Below are 20,367 nucleotides of genomic sequence, written 5' to 3'. Positions count from 1 at the left end.
GAAAAAAAGTCTTATTTTAATGAGGACCAAAGCTCGGTGGTTCTATATTTCAAATAGACAATCATTTCAAAGTCTTCCTACTGATAATAATTTGATATTGTTGTGTTAAATGATTTAGTATCATTTGTGAAATTTAAACATGACTTCACAAGATGCTCAACTTTCCACATTTAATTTTTTTTTGTTTGTTTTTCTTGTTGGCGTTCTCATAAAATTACGACTTTATTCTGGTAATATTATTCAGAAACAAAAATTCAGATTTTCCAAAAACCAAACATGTGATGAATCGATCAAATTGATTTATCACCAAGCCCTTGGAAAATGTTCATAGTTAGCTAAAGCCAACAGGTGGGACTTTAAAAATGTGAGCTCAAACTCACCGCAGGCCCAAATATCCACAGGCTTGCCGTAGGGATCCTTCCTCAACACCTCCGGGGAAAGATAGCCTGGAGTTCCAGCAAACCCTGATGCAAAGAAAATTCAGAAATCGTGAATTTTTTTTCACCTGGACTGTGTGTATTTGAATAAAATTTCCAAGTGATGGTGACCTTTTTGTCTTCTTATAGAAGAACAGATGACAGAGATGGATATTAACTAGTTGAAGTCACGAGTTATGTTTTGGAGAAGTTTCAGAGCAGTAATTTTTACTTTTACTTTAGCAATATTAATATGAAGTATAGCTATTCTTACTTGAGTGAAATTTCTGAAAACTCAATGCACTAACAGTAACACAAAAATGCACCAAACAAGGACACACGCCTAGAATTTATGTAATAGTGGGATCTCCTGTTTGCACACAATCTTTGTTATTCTAATATTTTCTATCTGCTTAGCCTGATGTCCCATTTGGAGATCAAGAATATATAGTAAACACTAAATATTGTCACCTAAAGCACCTTCGTACTGTAATTATTAGTTTCATAAGTTTTATTTTTAAAAATTTTATTTGCAAGGGTTTTCTTCTGAGTAAATTCAATATGTTGTAACAATGTGTAGCATTTTTTTATTTCCATCTTTAAAATGTAAGATTTTGAACATTCCTTTATATATTTTTCTGTCAGACATTTTTAAATACAGCATAAAATCAGGTATTATGATGAGACAATCAGTACTCGGGTCGCTTTTTCATGACTTTTTTCTTACTGGACTAATTTCTTGAATGGTTACGTTTTACTTTTTACATTAAAGTTGTGCTACTCTTACTGGAGTAAAATTTTGAGGTACTTTACCCTATTCTCGTTTGGAGTCACAAGAAAATGCAGCATAATCTACTCATTTCTGCCAAACAGAGGCAGCTCAGCTGTCAGCCAAGATAATATTACCCAAGCATAAACTTCAATGTGATTTGGCTTCAGAGCAGTGGGTGTGTCCTTTGCACATTATCAGACTTATTTAGCAACAACTCAACCTATCCAACTGCCAAAACAACATTCAGGAGTTTCTGTTTAATTTCTTACCGAACCAAGCCTGCTGTTCTCCCTGCACCTCGATAGCGAGGCCAAAGTCTGCCAGCTTCACTGCAGCTCCCTTCATCTTACTGGCCAGCAACAGGTTCTCAGGCTGACACACACACACATACACACACATATGGAGAAGCAGAATGTAGGACAAGAGATGAAGATAATTGCAGACACTCATCAGAGGAGCTCTTTCTCAGAAATATTTATTTTTGATGCGTTTGACACAGATTGTGTGGGGGTGGAGAAAAGGTGTGAGAAAGCCACAGAAAGAGAGAAGAAAGGGGAAAGGATGGGTAGTTAGCAATCTTCACGACACCTTATATGGGCATGGTTTGGTAGCCATGGAAACCACTCGGGAGGCATTTGGGCAGAGCTGCACGCTGCATGCTAAACAGAGAGTGTACTTAGCGAGAGGCAGCATGTGTGGCAGCGTTTTAGAGGGCTGTAGTTTGGGCAGCGGGACATGAAGAAACGCAGGAAAAAGCCCACTCAGGATAAAAGGCTAACAAATCAGCCATGCAACGCTCGAGGGAACAGCGTTACTCTGGGACACAGGAACTGCACATCGAAGTCTGAGAATGTTTTCAGGAGCGATGCACCAATCAATCCACCAGAGATCGTATGTTTCCCTCGAAAGACTGCGTCAGTGAGACGCAGATCAAATACTGAAAAATTGGATTATATTCCTCGATTAACAAATGCGACAAAGCTCAAAACACATCGCCATTTTCAGCCTGTTAATGCAACAACCAAAATCTACTGTAATGCACATTTTCTTTACCTTATTAACAGTCAGATAAAAGTGGAACAGACAAAACACGACTTACAGACTCAAATTAGCACAGTGTGAAAATGTTCACAATGTCAGATGAAGATGAGAAATGGCAAACATTTTAAATAGGCAACCTGCAAGACGGATGGATGGACAGATGGAGACATAGAAGGATGGAAAAAGAAATGGACAGATGGATGAAAAACAAATGGATGGAGGACGAATAAATTAATGAATAGACAAACAGATGGAGGGATGGAAAACAGACTGACGGACAGATGAGAAACAGACTGATGGACGGATGAGAAACAGACTGATGGACATATGGATGAGAGAAGGACGCATGGACAGGAAACTGAGATAAAAAACAGGGATGGATAGAGAAACAATGGTTAAAAGGATGGACAAATTGGTGGATGGATGGGCGGATGTCTCCTAAACAACCAGCTGGGGGACGGATGGCACTACTCTACCTCCATGTGACCAACTGAAGCCGTTTGGTGAAACCTTTGCAACTTCTCAAAAAGTGTAAAAATCTGTAAAAATTAACATTTGAGTCTGTGAAGAAATTGTCTCTCTGACTGAGAGAAACTCTCTTAGGAAATACAAATAGAGGTTGCAGAGAAGCCGTCTTCCTGCATTGTAAGCCAATCAGAAACTGAGCCAATCAGCAATCTAGGTCAACTAAAGCCCCTCCCACGACGTTGCACGAGAGGCATGTCGTCACGCAGGTTGTCCTGGCAACTCCTGTGGCTGTGCCCTAACCTCTTTGCTCATGGCAGAACTAAAAATGCATGCATGCATGTAATCCTGCATGCATGCATTGTTTGACTCCTCGTCTTTTTCCATGCCAAAGGTGGGAGACGAACCCTTCCACGTGATCATGACTCACCATCTCTGTGCTCAGCACGGGCGCACATGCATGAGCACATACGCGCAACTCCGGTCAAGGACAGAGAGGATGACAGATGTGACAACAGATAGAGAAACAGAGGGGGAAAAAAATAAAACCGGAGGGGAACACATGAGATGAGGGGAGAGAGAAAAAAAAACAGGAATGGAAGAAAAACTGCAGAGAAAGAAACAGAAACTGAGAGCCATTTGTGTGTTGCCATGGCCACGAGCAGAGGTGTGTGTAAGAGAGTGTGTGGTCGTCTCACTCACCTTGAGGTCTCTGTGCACAATATCATGCTGGTGGATATGATTGACACTTTCCAAGATCTGACTAATGCAGTGACTACAGAGAGGGAGACAGAAAAGAGGACAAACAGGGCGAAGTGTCAGCCACTGGCCTTCATCACAAAAACATGACGTTCGCTGCACATGATTTGTCTGTCGTGTGTTTTTGCCAGAGCCTGCGGGAATTTCGTGCCACTATAAAACTGCATTTCACTGCAACATTATCTAGAAATCACGAGGAAGAGCAGCCTCATGAGAGACACTCGGGAGCGAAAGACGCATCTGCTGTGCATTTAAGGGCAGTTATGGCGTACATTTTTTGAGAAAAACGAAGGAAGTTTGCATAGATGTAGCATCAGAACTTAATTTAATTGAGACAAGTCATTATTTATTTAAATAGTTCTTCTTTCAGGATGGAAAAACAAACATCACACAGCACCCATCTCTTCCGATTTATTCACAAATGATTAAAATTGTACATCATATACATAATGTCCACTCCGCTTGATTAAACACTTTCTAAAATTTGCCATTATTTTTGTGAGATATTTGACAATTTGTTCATTTAAACTCATTTGTAATCAGATTAACATTTTCAGTCTATTTTTTTTAAAGGTTAATACAGACTAGTGCAGGGTGATGTGGAGAAAAACTGCTCAACATTTTTTTTAATGTAATGATTTAAATAATTATCACAACTGTTTCAGACCAATTTCTAAAATTGCGTTTATTTTAATATTTTCCATATAAATTGAGTAAAAGAACAAATTAAACACGAACAATGACATTTCGTTTCAAAACTAAGCTAACATCACCTAAAACAAGTAAAACGTGTTCCACTTTATCGGCGAGCAACAATGGTGTAACATTTTGAAGTACTTTTCAAAGTGAAAATACTGCATCTTTTAAAACAAGCAATTTCACACTACTAGTTGCAATCTCTTCTCCACCTTGTAAAAAAGCTGATAAGCAACATGCTGTGTCTTGATTGTGTTATTAAATTTATCAGGTTTATCGTCTTTGAACATTTTCGGTTTCTCAGTAGAATATACTAATCGTTTAATTTCCCATCACTGCCTTTATGTATTTACTCCAAAAACCAGACCTGACAAGCATTTCTCAGCAGGAACAGTGAACTGTGTCCAATTTTTCAACTATTAGACCCAAACTGCCCACCTCAGATGAAAGAAAATTGGTTAGAATGATCAGGAGATGCAGCCATGGTTGAAATACTGAAATTATTTGGATTGTCAGCCAGTCACTGTTAGGAAGCCAACCACTTTAAATTTCTATCTACGAGGCAAGGAAAGGCAACTTTATTTATACAGCAACTTTCAGCCAAGACAAAGTGCTTGTACAAGAAAGTTAAAAACAACATACAACAAAAAGATAGTAAAAAAATAATAATAATAATAATAATTCTGCTACGAGTGATCAAATATTAAAGCTGCACAAATCACAATATCAAGATCTGCAATAACACAAAAACTATTTTTGTGATAATATTAAACATCTTACCAAATGCAACATGTTGTATCATTGTTAGATGCTAAGAAACGAGTATGGCCTGCATAATGTTCCTGGAACGATGCACATTTTTGGAGGTCAATATGTGAAAAGCTCATTAAGGGCAGATGGTTAATCAGAACTGATATTCAGCAACTGCATTGCAACTCTTCATGCAACTCCATATTCGAGTACCTAGCATCAGCCTCACTCAGAAGTTTTACTGATGGATACAAAAACATTTTGCTAAAGTGCAAATATTAGTGAGGCGTATTGGAGCTTGTATATGTAATTATGACCCAGTGAAGATTAGAGAAACTTTTGCTCATCAAAGCTTAAAAAAATGTGTTTTGTCAGTAAATTATGAAATAAAGAAATAAAACAGAATGTATGATATGTATGATTAAAGGCTCAATATAAGTATGAAAGCTGTTGTCATTTTGAGTGAATGTAAACTTCTAAACAGCACTATTTTGTTCTTTTAAGCTTAAAAAACATATATTAAAGCAGAAAAAGCATTACATTAACCCAGTTTAATATACAGCAGGGTTAAGAGGCTGGTTGGATGTTAAAGAGGACATACATTTACAACAAATAGGTTAAAATTAGGACTTTCCCCAAAGATGAGCTCCAATACTCAAATACTACATACCTTGACACCGAAATAAATAAATAATGTAAGTTTGCGACCACTAAAATAGGGCTGGGACTAATGATTACTCAGGGAGTCGATTAAACTGTCGATATTTCCCCCAATTAGTCGAGAAGGAAAATTTTAAACTCAGGTCTACCTTTATTCCAGTAATTAGTCCAGGCCTTATTTGAGTATTTAATAATTTTGAATTAGACCTAGAGCTGCACAATATCTCCCCACATTATTACTGCAATACTATTTCTCAATATTCCAGAGAGAAAAGAAAGTAAGACTAATATATATCCAGTATATCTCAATAGAGATTAGCCATTTGGTTAAACAACTGGAACTGCTTGAAACTTCCTTCATATTCCATTTTAATTATTGTTGTCTTGTCTGTTTATTTTTGGATGTTTATGTTTTTAGAAATCAAGGTTTTTCTTAATCTTTGACTGGGTGACCTTACATTATTTTCCCATTATAATCAAATCAGTTAAAAATGGGCTCAAAGGGAGAATATTATAATTTATAGCGGAAATTTATTGTGCAGTAAAAAAATGTATTATCGTAATATTAGCATGTGCTATATAGAGCACACCAATACTAGTTGATAATTCAGAGTTAATATATTGTACAGATCTAATTAGAGATGAAATGTAATCAACATAGATTGGATTAGCTTTACCTTCTAATATCTCTCATTCATAGCTAATAACCAGGTTTTTCCACAGTAAAGAAGATCAAAGCAGATATTCTCTAACTGCAAAATAGACAAAAAAATTATAATAAAAATTAATTTTCCCAACTACGGTTAAAACGCTGCAGATTATTGTAATAAAGGACCAGATAAATAATAAAAATTGAGCCATTAAATCATTGTTACTGGCTTATTCTTGCCGCAATAAAAACGAGAGAAATGAGGCAGCGTGAAAGAAGGGAGAAAGCTACATCACTGCACTTGTTGGCTGGGAGGATGCATTTCCTGACAAGAATACAAGCCAACCAATTATGTGTGTGAGCACATCAAGTCACAGCGGTGCATTTAAAATGAGCTTGCGTGTGGCAATGATATCTTTTCACATGGCTACACTGTGCATTTCTGCCTGTATCTCCAAAGATATTTACATTGGGGGGGATCTTACCTGGCATCAGCCTCACTGTAGTACTCCCTGGCTACAATGTCCTCAAAAAGCTCTCCGCCTGTCACACTGAGGGGCAGGAGAAGAAAGAATTTGGAGAAAGAATGAGTCGATGAGACAGGAAGGACAGAGAAAGAAGTTGTTAGCATACACAAACAAAGCGAGGTTATGTGCATGGATGAAATGTCAGCGTGTGCGTGCACAGAATATACTCACAGGTCAAAGACGAGGTAATGAAAGCCTTCCTCTGAAATGCTGTCATGAAGTCGCACTGCAAGAGAGAGGGGAGGATGTGAGAGCAGAGAATAAAAACAGCGAGGAGATGAAACAAATAAGGTTTTCTGCAGTGTTTGGTGGTTAAATCTAGACATAAATTAAAGAGAAAGAAACTGCATAACTGAAACTCCTGAAGCACGTTTTCTTTATCTTAAGCACTCCAGAAGTTCAATCACTGAAGTGGAAATTTTGCCATCATGCAAACATGAAATGAGTTTTTCAAACTGTCTTTAACTGCATAACATGTGAAACAAAAGTAGCAGCAACCAAAGGAAATAGCTCTTGTTTTGAAACCAGCACAATGATGTGAAACCTCAACTTTACCCAAGTAAGGGCAATTTAGCACCCAACAAACATGGGTGTCATATATACTGAGCCCCCTGAGGCATTTCTTCTGCTTTCACATTTTCCTCATTCTTATGTTGCAGAGGAAACAAATCATTCAAACCGAGCTGCATCTGTGTTGGTTCTGTATGGAAAAAGTAATCATCACCCTTAATAAATTATGAACTAACTGTGATTAAACAGTCTTTGATTCACTAAAGTCAAGTAAAAGCTTAAATAGAGCCCATCTTGAAGCAGGTTACAAGATCTCAAATAACATATCCTGCTCTGATCTAAAGCAATTTGAGAATTGATTATAAATGATTATTAACATATCAATACCAAAACCACAATTTCTAAGGGGTTATGACTCTAGTGACCCACAGTGAGAAAAATTGTCCACTAACAGAGAAAAGATGTAACAATGGAAAACATTCGGGGTGGTTGGCTAACAGTTATTTAGATGAGGTAATTATTCTTTAAGAAAAGTTCTGAAGAGATCAACAGATAAATATGACAGATCATTTCTCTTCTTGTTTTAGCATTTGTAGTTGTAGTAATTAGTACTTCTATTAAATTTCTATTCATTACATCTGCTTTGTGGCACCTTAAGCACACACTAGAAAAATGAAAAGTGAACTAGACATTTAAAGTTTCATTTTTATTGGAAAGAGACTGTGTTTTCTATTTGGTAACACAAATAACCCACTTTGGTAAAGAGAACTGCATAATGCCACAGTGCTGCGGTCATGCAGCAACCTCAGCAGCCAAACTTGTCAAGTTAACTAAACAGCAGCATGGTGACAAAGCAGGACGCTGTCCGACCGATCGCCTCAACGCCTGCCGAGATGCAGCTTAGGTTCAGTGTCAGCAGACAAACAGTTATAGTTATGTAAAGTGCCTATCAGTTGTGTAATAAGATGAAGTAGGATGCCCCTGCAGCAAGAAATAAGTGTGACCGCTCTTCCCTCCTCCTCCCATCTGTTTCCTTCTCTTTGTGCTTTCGTGTCTCCATATGTCTCCTCATTTGTACCCTCCTTTGTCTAAAGTTTGAACGTAGACGACAGCGAGATATGTCAAGAAAAGGAGAGAAGAAAAGGATGAGGGGGAAAAAAATCTATAGAGACAAGACAGATAACAGGAAGATTAGGTGAGGGGTGAGCAATGCCTGGGGGGCGAGAGAGAAGTAGGACATGAGCAGAAGAGAAATAAGGAGAGCAGCGCTAAAGGTGGCATTGATTTTGTCCTTTCATTGTAGCCATCGCTATTGAACATCTCTATTAAAGCTGGACTCTGCATTATTTTTTAATCTTCAGTGCTGCTTTAAAAAGGCAATAAAAACGTCAGAAACCGAAACAATTATACAAACGTTCAGCATGCAAAAACGATTAATGGCCATCACATGGAATAAGAAAAATAAATGTTAGCATGAGCAGCAGGACTCTGGTTTAATTTGATCTCAGTGATAATCTATTCATATCTATTCAGCTAATTTCAAAGTAGCTTTTAATTTTCTAACAGTTTCACTCAGTGACAAATGATGTAAAGGAGAGGAAGCATTCACACACTCAAATATGTCAATAAAACATAACAAACGTTGACAAAATAACACAATTACTCCCCAATGGTTCTCAAATAATAGAAATACACAAGGTGGATTTAAACAAAGGCAATTACACAATCATTTTTAATAATGTGCTGCTGAATTTTTGCTTTAAATTACCATACAAATGTGTGATTTTCATGGTGAACTCAAATACTTCAACTTCCTCCAGGAGTTACTTTTTCAGAAATTCTGAATAGAAATAAATTAAAAAATCCTTGAACCCATTTTGTGTGCTTTACAAATGGTAGCTTCTGTAATTCATGGTTAGTTCAATGACCTGCTTGAGAAAAAAAAAAGAATTTGTTCCTCAAACATTTATCATGCCATCAACTTTTTTACATTTTGCCACATGATATCTAAATTCACAGTATTTATCCTAATTTTCTAAATAAATTTGAAACTCGTTTGTTCACTGGGAATGTTAGGAAAGGAGGTGATATGCTACTATGTAGAATAATTTTGCTGTAGCAATATTAGTTACTGTAAACGATGGAGGAGCTACAGAGATACACTAGTTTCAGGAGTTACAACACTAAATGTTCACTCTGCAAATCTGGTCTTCAAAACGGAAATTGAAAGTCAAAAGTTATGTTTATAGTTTTCCTCAAGGGACAGGTATGTGGATGAGCTTTGGTCAACTGAGACTAAACTTTTTGAGCAACAGCTAATCCAGTTGGCACGCCCACATTCAAAAGCAAAAAATAAATAAAGTATGAGGTAATTATTTTTCAGCAATGCAACAAGTAGCTTCACATTTCTCAGATGACGTGATGCTCCCATCATGCCCAGGGTCTATTGTAGCCGAGCTATAATATCCATCTGATGACCTGAATATACTGAATGACCAGGTTATTCCATCAATGGCTGGTTTCTTCTCAAATGGCACGCCCACATTCAAAGATGACAATACCAGGATTCATCAGGCTCAAATTATGAAACTCTGTCACCACAGAGACCAGATATTTAACCACATTGAGGGTTTTGGGATGTTTTGAAGGAGGTCAGAAGGTCAGGTAAAAAAATTTTGGGTAAAAAATTTTACCAAAAAATTGGTACAATTTTTTATTTTACCAAAATTTTGAAAAACATATTGCCACTGATGGAAAAAATATGTGACGTTGCAGAAGCTTATAGAAACAAACGCAGTGAATGCCTTAATCAAACTTGATGGCAGTCTGAAATATTAGTTTGTGACATTAATGGCGGACATGACATTTTTTGCAATGCTATATGTTAAAAGACAAGTATGCCATAAAAAAACCTGCATTCTTTACTTAACTTTTAATTTCAGTATGTTCTGTATTTGTATTTTATGTTTTTTGTAAGGACCCTCTTTCAAAGGAGATACTACATCTCAGGGGGTTATTCTCAAAATAAATCAATAAATACATTTGGAAATTCTTTATTCAAGAGTTTGAAGAAGAAAATAAAAAGAAACTTAATCCACATCTGCTTATTTGCACAGAAACTTACCAATGTTGGGGTGTTTCAAAAGACGGCAGATTCGAGCCTCTCTCTCAAGTTTCTGGTGGTCTGAGGGAAAACAAGCCAAAAAAAACAAGTTAGAACAAGATGAAAAAAAAAAAACATAAAAATGTTTAAAACAAAAGTAACCTCAGAGAAACATATAAATTTTTTTCAGTGCTAAGAAAGCAGTAGAAAGCTGATAATATCATCATTTTACATGACCATTTTGACAATTTTATGTACTTATTGAAAAGAAATATTAAAATTTTACATCACAAGAGGTGCACAGTCCTAGCCTTATGTTCTCACAATGTTAATGGAAACTGTAAACAATAAAAGGAAAGAAGAAGAAATGCTGCTCTGCTGCACAGTCGATTTTAGTTACTGCTCACAGCAGAGGGAGAGACGGATCAGAGACAAAACCACAGGCCAGAACCAAGACGACCCCATTAATCATGTGTACAGAGAATGTACAGAATGAATAATAAATAATATAATGATGTAACTGGGAAAAGCTGTTATTTATGGCGAAAAAACATGTCACCCATTAATTGTCTTCCGCAAACGCTTACCAAAGCACCCAATAAAGTGTCTAAAATCTAATTTCAAAATCTAAAAAATTAGATTTTGAAGGTCGGAAAATGGTCAGTAAACCAAGACCTTTGATTTTCACAGCTGATGGACTTGGTTCTGAGACCAAAATTGCAACATTTGTTAAGTTTCAGCTGGTGCCGTTCGCTTTCACACTGCACTGTGTCAAACGATTCAAACCCTGCTGAAAGAAACAACACAAAAACCTCTGAAGAATACATGAGAGCAACTTCCTTTTTTACAAAATGCAAACAAAAATAGAGTTAGTGGTTTTCATATTTCTGTTTGCTAACAGATCATGAGCTTTTTCTCAGACTTACACGTTTGCCTTGGTTGTATTTACCCAAAATGCCCTGCTCTATAGTTTGATTCCACATTTTGGAGCACACTCCAGTCCTACGTACACGGCAACGGTGGTGGTAGGAGTTTGCAATCGGTGGATCACCGGTTCGATTCCTGGTCTGCCGACATTCATCATTTGTGTCCCTGGCCGAGATCCTTCATGCTTTGTGCAAAAATTGCAACCTTACTTCTGTCAGATTTTCCCAGGGCAGCTGTAGATACAATCCAGTAGCTTGCCATCATCAGCTTATGAATTCAGATTTCAATTGAAGACATACAGGGAGTTATAATTAAAATTATTATTATTGTTACTACATTTGAAGCAGACTCTAGTTTACTTCAAATGAACCAAGACTTATGTTTTTCAGCGGATCAGAGTTCACTTTTTTGGCCCGTATCAGAGTTCGATTGCGCATTTTCACCTCCCAAAATGAACCGGACTTTCTAGTCAAACAAGAGTTCAATAAAAGCGGACTTTAGTGAATGCACCCTTATCCACAGCAAGTCTGAACAGTGCCCAGATTATGACCAACCTAGCTCTAATCAAATCCATATAACCTTTCCTCACCAAGGCTAAAAACTCCCACTTTGAAGCACAAACTAACCCTCAACCCAGAGTTAGCAATCTACCGGTTGGAAATCAACTGACTAAAATTGGCCTGGTAAGATCATCAGATTATTCCAGAAATCTACAACAAAATCTTTGATAAGTGTACCCTCTGCTCGTAAAATAAGCCTCTGTGTTGAAGCAGGTCTGAGCATTTGTATATCTATGTACACGTATACAGAAGGGGTTCCTATGACACCCATTAGACAAACGCTGCTGTATTTACTCCATAGGCTGGGAGGAGATCCTCACAAGAAAAACACTCACTTCATCTCCAGACCTACACCCTTGTTTGAGGATTTAACTGAATCCCACAGCACTGTGTGTTTTAAAGTTGTTGGTTTGTAAATCAGCCGACACTCCTCAACCAGCTAATCTCTATGGGATGCAGAAACCACAAAAACAAAACCCCAGTGAAGCAGGAGCTGAGGTCATGAGTCAGGTGGTGTAAGTGTGAGGAGGACGCATTATAAGTCGATGTGTGTAGATCTGCGTGTTTTATCACTGTGGTTAAGCCAACTAACTCCACACAGCTCCATGGCGATTACATGACACAGAGGCCGGCTGGCTAAGATTTGCATTCATTTCCCCAGAGCAGCAGCAACCCCTAATAAAATTCACATGTTGCAGCAAAACCATCACCCATCACTTATCTCACTGCCCCTGCAGTTTAAACACTTCTCAACTTGTTGATAAAGTGAGTTTAAAGTTGAGGACAGGAGTTCCAAGTATGATCTTCAAGAACCTTCAACTAACCTTCCTGTAGGTGTGCATTTCCCTCAACTGTGAGGAAGCGACTGAATGACAGAGACCTGAACCATCTCCTAATTACACCGGTGACGCAGGATGGAGAGATAGGCAGAGAAAGAGATAGAGGGAGGATTACGTGGAGCGTCCATTTGCTGGAAGAGGATCACAGTTTTCCTGTGCGTGCGCGTTTGTAAAACTGTCTACCACAGTGCAGTGTCACTGCAGCACTAATTCATTCAATCTTCTTATTTGTTGGTGTGTGATGAAGAAAGAGAGAAAGAGGGTGGTAAAGGAAGGCAGGAAAGAGAGGGCTGGAGGGTAATTACTGGCACTTCCTGCTGCTCTCTAATTGGCCATCTGCTTTGCCACGGGGCAGGCCCATAGCCATCTTACATTAGCTGCGGAGGATGGAGAGAACCCCACAGTCACACACATGCATATACACCCCTTTATCAGCCACACAAAGTTGACAGTTCAACTGAAGGCTCGTGAATTCAGCTCAGTCTGTTTTGGGTGAGTTTGATCCAAGCTGTTGGGACGAGGAAATGCTGTCAAAACAGCTGAGGAAACGCGATGCTAATAATGTGCCAGTCATTCAGGGACGAGGTTTGGCATTCTCTCTAAAGATAGCTGCATAGGTCCTGATTTGCCTAAACAAAAAATGAATGCATCTACATTCAATTTGTGTGCGCCAGGTTTAAGAGAGGTACTGCTTCAAGATGCCAACATTAAAGACAGAAAAAAAATCATTGCAATGCAAAATATCTCCACTCAACAAACATTTTATTCTAACTGGTGGTCTCAATTATAGCATCAAAACTGCAAATCTGTAAACACCTTAAAATGTAAATTCTACATCTCACCTCGTTACTCTTCTTGTCAGACTTGATTTCTGAGTCTTGTTACATTTGTAAACCTTGCTGAAGGCGAGTTTCACAAACCATTCTTCATCACTCCCCCCATCCACAAAGCTGACTTGCCTAAGTGAAAGTCAGGCGAAGCGGGTCTGTCACGACCTCGCCTCGCGAGTCAGTGGTGTGACAGAGGCAGGCTGAATTTTTATGCCATCAAATCATGCATTCATCAGTTTGTTCTACAAAAGACAAAGTGTCCAGTATCAGGCACATTATGTAGAATCTGTGCATCTCTGCTGATACTATTAATAAACACCAAGGATCTAATGGCTACACAAATCAGAGATGTACTCGGATACAAAGACCACTAATGAAAATTGGATAAAGAGAATTTGACAACATGAGCTGAAGATTGAAACAACTCAAAAGTAATTAGTAAGAGTGGCAACTTTATGACAAGAAACTGAGGTTGTGCGATAAAATAAATGTTCAATCTTACCCTCCCTCTCTGCCTCGGCACACAGTTGCTGCAGACAATGCAGCAAGGGCCCAGTTTCCAGTGTCACTTCAACAACTGAATTAGAGCATTCATTCTGCTCAGATGCTCACATTACACCTACGCTTTTTAGTGCCATCATATAAAAGTAACTAATGTACATCTAGGCAGGGGCCAGTTCATAATTTTCATGGTTTGATAATTTCCAATTAAAATGCTACATTTTCATGGACTACAAAAATACAAAATAACATTTTATAACAAGATATTTTTATTTAAGACAGAAAAGCCAATCCACCAATTATTTGACATGAACTCAATATATTTGGATGTGAATATTTCTAGTGGACGATTACTGAGCAAAGTGTTGCTCAGTAATCGCAACACTTTGCGCCCCTTAGTCCCAACTGATCATCGTATTAATACCAGAGCCTTACTGAGTATTGGTTACCTGGTTAATTAGCCAACTAATAGCACTGCATTAATATACAGCATCACAAATTTCACAAATAATAGTGTGTGCAGTATTGATATTGCAAAGGATTGTTAAGTTTTTGGATGGAAAACTGGAAGCAGTGTAATAGATGAGAAAAATTTGTGAATAAAAAAACTTGCCAAAATCTGAAGATTTTCTAGTATGCATACCTGTCAAGTTTTGGACTTGAGGATTCTGGAAACCGTCCCCTGTTGTTGTCGGAGCGGGGTTTTGGGGTGGGGCTGAGAGTGGGGATGTGGGGAGGGAGGTGGGTTGGGTAACATAAGTAAAAGTTGAGTAATTATGCTTAACTTTGCATAAATATTCGCTCATATCTTGCAGAAACCTAAGAATCTAATGTTTCTAATCTTTGATGTCTATTTCTTTAAATGCAAAATTAATCTACTCAAGTAAGAGTAGCAATACAAATATTAAGAAGCACAGAGCAGTAAAACTGAGCTCATAAGTGCATTTTCCCCCAAAATGTTACTCAAGTAAATGCCACTAGTACTGCCCACTTATTCACTTAGAGAACAACAAAATGAGTAGCCTATTCTCTTCAACAAGCTTAAAGTGATAATATTGGCATCATCATTTATCTAACATTATCTGCAATGAACAGCATTAATCAACTCTGTCTGTTAGCTTGAAGGGAAAAACATGCAAAGATATTTTTTCCTTGTGCTTGTTTGCTGTCATAATTCTAAGACACACCTGTGCAGCTCTGCACAGCAGCAGCGTGTCTCCGTCGCAGGTGTAAAACTGGAGCTCATCTTGCATTTAGAGGCGGCTCAAAAGAAAAACACGCCAAGACATGTCAACAGTGGATTAAACTTTTGTAACAGGGCATAATTACTCTAATATAGGAAATTTATGGGAAAATTCTAACATGGGAACACGCAGGGACAGAGGGGTAAAATATGGTAGTTTCCCGGCCAAAACGGGACACTTGACAGGTATGAGTATGTCGTTGCCCTTGTATACTCCCAGTGGTACTCCTTTACCTCCTTCCCCCACCCCTTCCTCAGATTACTGCAGTGTTTAGCAGAGCTTTGACAGACTTACCCACCAGGCCAAGCAAGAGGCCACACTCACCTCACAAGGGTGAAAAAATACTCAAATCTTCCCATGCAGAATGTTTTTCTTTGCATGTATCCGACTGTAAAGTTGTCCATCTACATAACTAAATCTACAGATTCTATCATTTATTATTACAATTCCCTTTATCATGCTTCTTTGGAGAGAGGCATCATTGAACTTTGCTTTTAAAATTCATCCTCTTCTCTAAGCAGACACACACACACACCTCCTCTTTACTTTCTGCCTCTGCAAAGAGCCCACAGCTTTCTGCTGAGCTCTTACTTTTCATGGCTGGGACATTAATACTAGAAGCTGCACTATGTGGACACTTGATGGTACGGATGGAGCAATAATAGCATTACAAACTCGCACCAAACAGACATGCACTATTAGCAACACTCTGTGCTCTCTTCGTCTCCTTCACGCAGACAAATACCATCACAGTCAACAACAGGGCAAACAGGGAGGCGCCTATGGATACTGTGGGGTCTTAGTGGTTGATGAAGATACATTGAGGATAAGTGGATTAGCCTCAATACAAACCAATCTCCCTGCCCAGAAAGACCAGAGACGGGCAATGAGGGAGAGGTGAGAAGCTAATAAGAGGAGGCAGGAAAGAACAAAGAGGCCCAGGTGTGTGTGAAAACTACGAGGAGATCTGGATCTTTAATTTGCCAGATCCGAAACAGAAGAACGCAGAGAGATATTTCATCATCATTACGAACCACAACAGATGTCAGTGAACTCCACGAGTACGTACAACACACACAGGACAACGTAAAAAGATAAATCTTCTCAGACACATGAAAATGTTTATGTCTCGTCATTTACTTTCGGATCTCGATGAGCCTGAATCGATTGATTGTACAACGGTGGTGCAATTGCATATTGGAGCAGCTACAGCAACTTATTCAATTAGCTGTTTCTAAAGACCATCAATAAACGATTAAAAAGTTGCTGATAAGACCTGACAGCCAACAGCTTAATAAAATATGTCCTCTGCTGTTAGAACTGCAGTGACTTTGCCTTTAATCCGACAGCTGCAAACTGTATGAAATCTTAATGTGGATAAAGCAGCCACTTCATTATACTATTAATCTGCATTACTTGGACACTCATAAAATAATTTAATGTAAAAGTGTTTAGATCAGGTGGATCTTAAAAATAAGCCTTTCGCAATAAGCAATTAATTAATTAATTACATGATTAATTAAAATGAGCTTGATATGTTTCATTCTGATTAATGTTTTTGTAAGAAAAATTTTGTTTACAAAGACATTATAATCCATTTTTTTTATGGTGTCAGTAGTAAGTGGTTTATATTTCTGTTTTATTTCGGATATTTAAAACATCTTCTGGTTCTACTGTTAAATGTTATTTACAAAAATTATAGTTTATTGGTCTTTGAAAGGGCAAGCTAGCATTATTATTATCAATATATCACTTAAAAGCAATGCTATAATTTATAGCAATAATTACTGGGACAATTTATTGGCCAGCAATATTTGAAATGTTGAGAAATGTTAAGTTACGGCCGACACAATCAAGAGGAAGACTGCTGACTCTACAGTTGTCCAGTAGACAGACACTCATACCCTCCATTAGGAGGATAAGCCAGAAAAGGTCACTCCTGAAGAAGCTTCACACGGTGAAGTGTACAAGCATATCAGTGGAAAGTTGAGCTGAAGGAAAACATGGAATAACAAAAATGGTGCAAAACTGGGCCACAAATAGTTATTTTAGTAATAGATTAAGCTATTGATTATTCTGACGATTAATTGGCACATTTTGCAGACTTCTAATTTAAGTCTTTTTATGCAAAAAATGCAAATAAGCATATAATTCAATTAAACATTTTATTGCCTAACAATGTAATAACAGCTTTCCTTTAGTATGTAGCAAGGAATCCTTCTGCAGCTAGAAAATGCTTATCAACCTCAACATATGAAAAGTTCAGTCATTTTCTGCTCAGTTTATCAATACAGGCTGATCTGTTGACTATTTTTTAGATTAACAAGTTAAAAATTTATAGCAAAAGGTGCTTAGTAGGAAAGAGTTTGTTTTTTGACAGAATTTGAACCAGGTGAAGCTCATATTTTGCAACCAGTTCTGGATATAAAAAAAGTTTTTCCTATGGTCTTAAATACAAAATGTTTATTTTTTTGGCTTAATTTCTGCTCATAATATACAGCATAAATTGGCCATTTTTTTTGTCTTTATACTCCTACTAACTAATCGATTGCTAAATTAGTTGTTTATTGCTTCAATAACTGATTCATCACAATTAATCTGATGTATCGTTTCAGCCCAAGTGCAAAATAACAGATGACTGCAGCCTTTAGAAAACTGTGAAGAAAAGACTGAGACTGGAGACGGTGCTTCATGAGTCAGCACACACATACAACGGATCTAAGTCTTGGCCTACAACTGTCACATTCCTTGTGTTTGCATTTCATTTGGAAACCAAATGAGTCTGGAGAAGGAGTGAAGAGGCACAGAATCCAGGTTTAAGTTTCCACAGACGGTACTAATTTGCAGAGCCATGTCATCGACTCATGTTGGTCCACTGTGCTTTACAAAGTTAAACGTCAATGCAGCCGTTTACCAGGAAATCTTAGAGCACTTCAGCCTTCTCTCTGCTGACGAGCTTTATGGAGATGCTGATTTCATTTTCCAGCAGGACTTGGCTTCAGTGCACGCTGTTAAAAGTACCAATACCTGGATTAATGAGCATGGTATCTGACCCAACAACACAGCCAAGCTGAAGGCTGCTGTAAAAGCAACCTGGGCTTACTTAACACCTCAGCAGAGCCACGGGCTGATCACCTACATGCCACGCTGTCAAGATGCCATAAAGCAAGCAAAAGGAGCCTTAATGTACTGTACTGACATTTTTTAATGTGGTCTGTTAAAAATTCCTCAGTTTTTTAATAGACTTGAAACATATTCTAATTCATGAGAAACAGATTGTTGCCGTAACAAAAACCAACATTTGAAATATATTACTTTGTGCAATGGATGATGTGTGAGTTTCACTTTTCGAATCGAATCTCTGAAATGAATAAACGATATTCAAACTTATGTAGGTGTACCTGTAAAGACACTTTCACTTTTGTTTATTTTTTTAAATGAGGAGCCATTTGTTTAACAAAACAAATTCTTAACATTTAAAGCAAACAAATCAAATCAAGCATGCACATTATTTGTGTGTGTGTGTGTTTGGGGGTATGCCATACCTCTTGCAGAAAGCTTCTTAGTGTTGATGATTTTTGCAGCATACTCCTGTCCTGATGACTTCTTTACACACCTACGCACCACTGAAAAAGCTCCCCTATGAACAAAGGGCATAAACAACCAAAGATTAGTTCCTTTTCAAACGCGCTCCCCTCTCACACTCAACAAAGTGTGACATTTGAAGCAGCGCTCCAGCCTAGTCACAGTGGTTTGTTTTTGAATGTTCCCCCTCGTTTGCTCACACAAACACTTTTTTTTTTTTTTTTTTTTTACACAGTCATTGCTATCGGGGCCTCAGAGTAGAGGAGATAAAATGATGAGATAAAGCAACAATAATATTACATTTGTTAAGATCATCTGCAATTATTTCAACGTTTTAGAAAACTAACCAGAGGGAGGGGGAAAAAAAAAACAACAACCTTAAAATCAGTTTTCAAAAGCAAACATAACACAGATATAAATATGCTCAGACACAAAAGCTTGAATGTCACTTTGGGCCAGAAAAAGATTTGCAGGTATTTTGGAAAACAATTACAGCAGCTTGTGATCAGCAGGTTTTCTAGCTTTCCTGTCATATGAAGGCAACTTTCATTATCCCTAACGACGAGCGACCCGCTGCTACTTTCTGCTGTACTCTGCTCAGACCTTCAATTATTTAACAGCAAATGAGAGGTGGCAGGTGACACAAGTACAAGTCAGTCCCTCGATAGTAATAGACTGCGACAGAGAGAAAAAAAAAAATAATATATATCTATATGTATATATATATATATATATATATATATATATATATATATATATATATATACACATACAAAATGCATTAACATAATGATCGCTGAGACAAAAGCAGAGTCAAGTCCAGGGGAGATTCAGGGCCAGCGGAGGCCAGATCCACTTTGGGCGATGTGTAGGTGTGTACACCGGCTGCACTATTGGTGCCATTGATTTATCTCAATTACAGGGGGCAGAGTGGAAATGGCAGCTGCAAATTAAGGACAGTATATCTTTATAGGAGCAATGTCCTCCTCCTCCTCTGGCTGCTGCTGTTGCTGATGATTTAGGTAAAAGAAAAGGGGAGAAACCTTACACTAGCAGCCTGATTTGCGTTTTATTGTTACAAAGTCTGTTAGCATTTAGATTTTGTGACCTGAAAAGAGTTTTGGCAACTTAAAATCCAACATTTTGCATAATCTCCTCCCACGTTGTCTGGAGATGCACCAATCAGCCAACCAGAGATCATTATAAGCAGATTATTCCAGACTGGATATGGAAAAATCTGAATCATCCCAAGTTGGAACCTGGTTTTTAAACCTGAAAGTAAGCCAGAAATTGGTATAAAGAAATTGTTTAAAGAAACTGAAAAGGAAACATTTTCAGTTTAGAATCAGGCTTAAATTTTTTAAAACGAGATTGTATAAAGAAAAACCGCAGTCCAACAATTGCCATGTGAGTCTTTAGTAATATGAATGATACTTTGTAGTTTCAAGACGTAGTAGATGAGTAGCTGTAGCACTGCAATGTCATAGAGCCAATGGGCAAAAAGTAGGTGCCGTTCACTGGTATAAGCATTGA

The 20,367-nt window shown here is 37.9% G+C and overlaps 1 protein-coding gene across 14 annotated transcripts in view; it reads right to left on the bottom strand.

The window, feature by feature from the left end:
- The window catches only part of LOC129368016 (calcium/calmodulin-dependent protein kinase type II subunit gamma), a 52,587-nt gene that overhangs the window by 27,451 nt on the left and 4,769 nt on the right, over positions 1-20,367 (bottom strand). For all 14 annotated transcript variants that reach the window (XM_055042769.1, XM_055042766.1, XM_055042768.1 and 11 more), the window contains exons 2-8: positions 18,795-18,889; positions 10,370-10,429; positions 6,907-6,961; positions 6,694-6,759; positions 3,397-3,469; positions 1,458-1,560; positions 381-464 (exon numbers count right to left, since the gene is read on the bottom strand). In XM_055042769.1, coding sequence (XP_054898744.1) covers positions 381-464; positions 1,458-1,560; positions 3,397-3,469; positions 6,694-6,759; positions 6,907-6,961; positions 10,370-10,429; positions 18,795-18,889 — 536 coding nt within the window. The remainder of the gene's footprint in view (positions 1-380; positions 465-1,457; positions 1,561-3,396; positions 3,470-6,693; positions 6,760-6,906; positions 6,962-10,369; positions 10,430-18,794; positions 18,890-20,367) is intronic.

The sequence above is a fragment of the Poeciliopsis prolifica genome, unplaced genomic scaffold (genome assembly GCF_027474105.1).
Source record: "Poeciliopsis prolifica strain line A6 unplaced genomic scaffold, Auburn_PproV2 SCAFFOLD018, whole genome shotgun sequence".
Lineage (NCBI taxonomy): Eukaryota > Metazoa > Chordata > Actinopteri > Cyprinodontiformes > Poeciliidae > Poeciliopsis > Poeciliopsis prolifica.
This window is presented reverse-complemented; position numbering and strand designations above follow the sequence as displayed.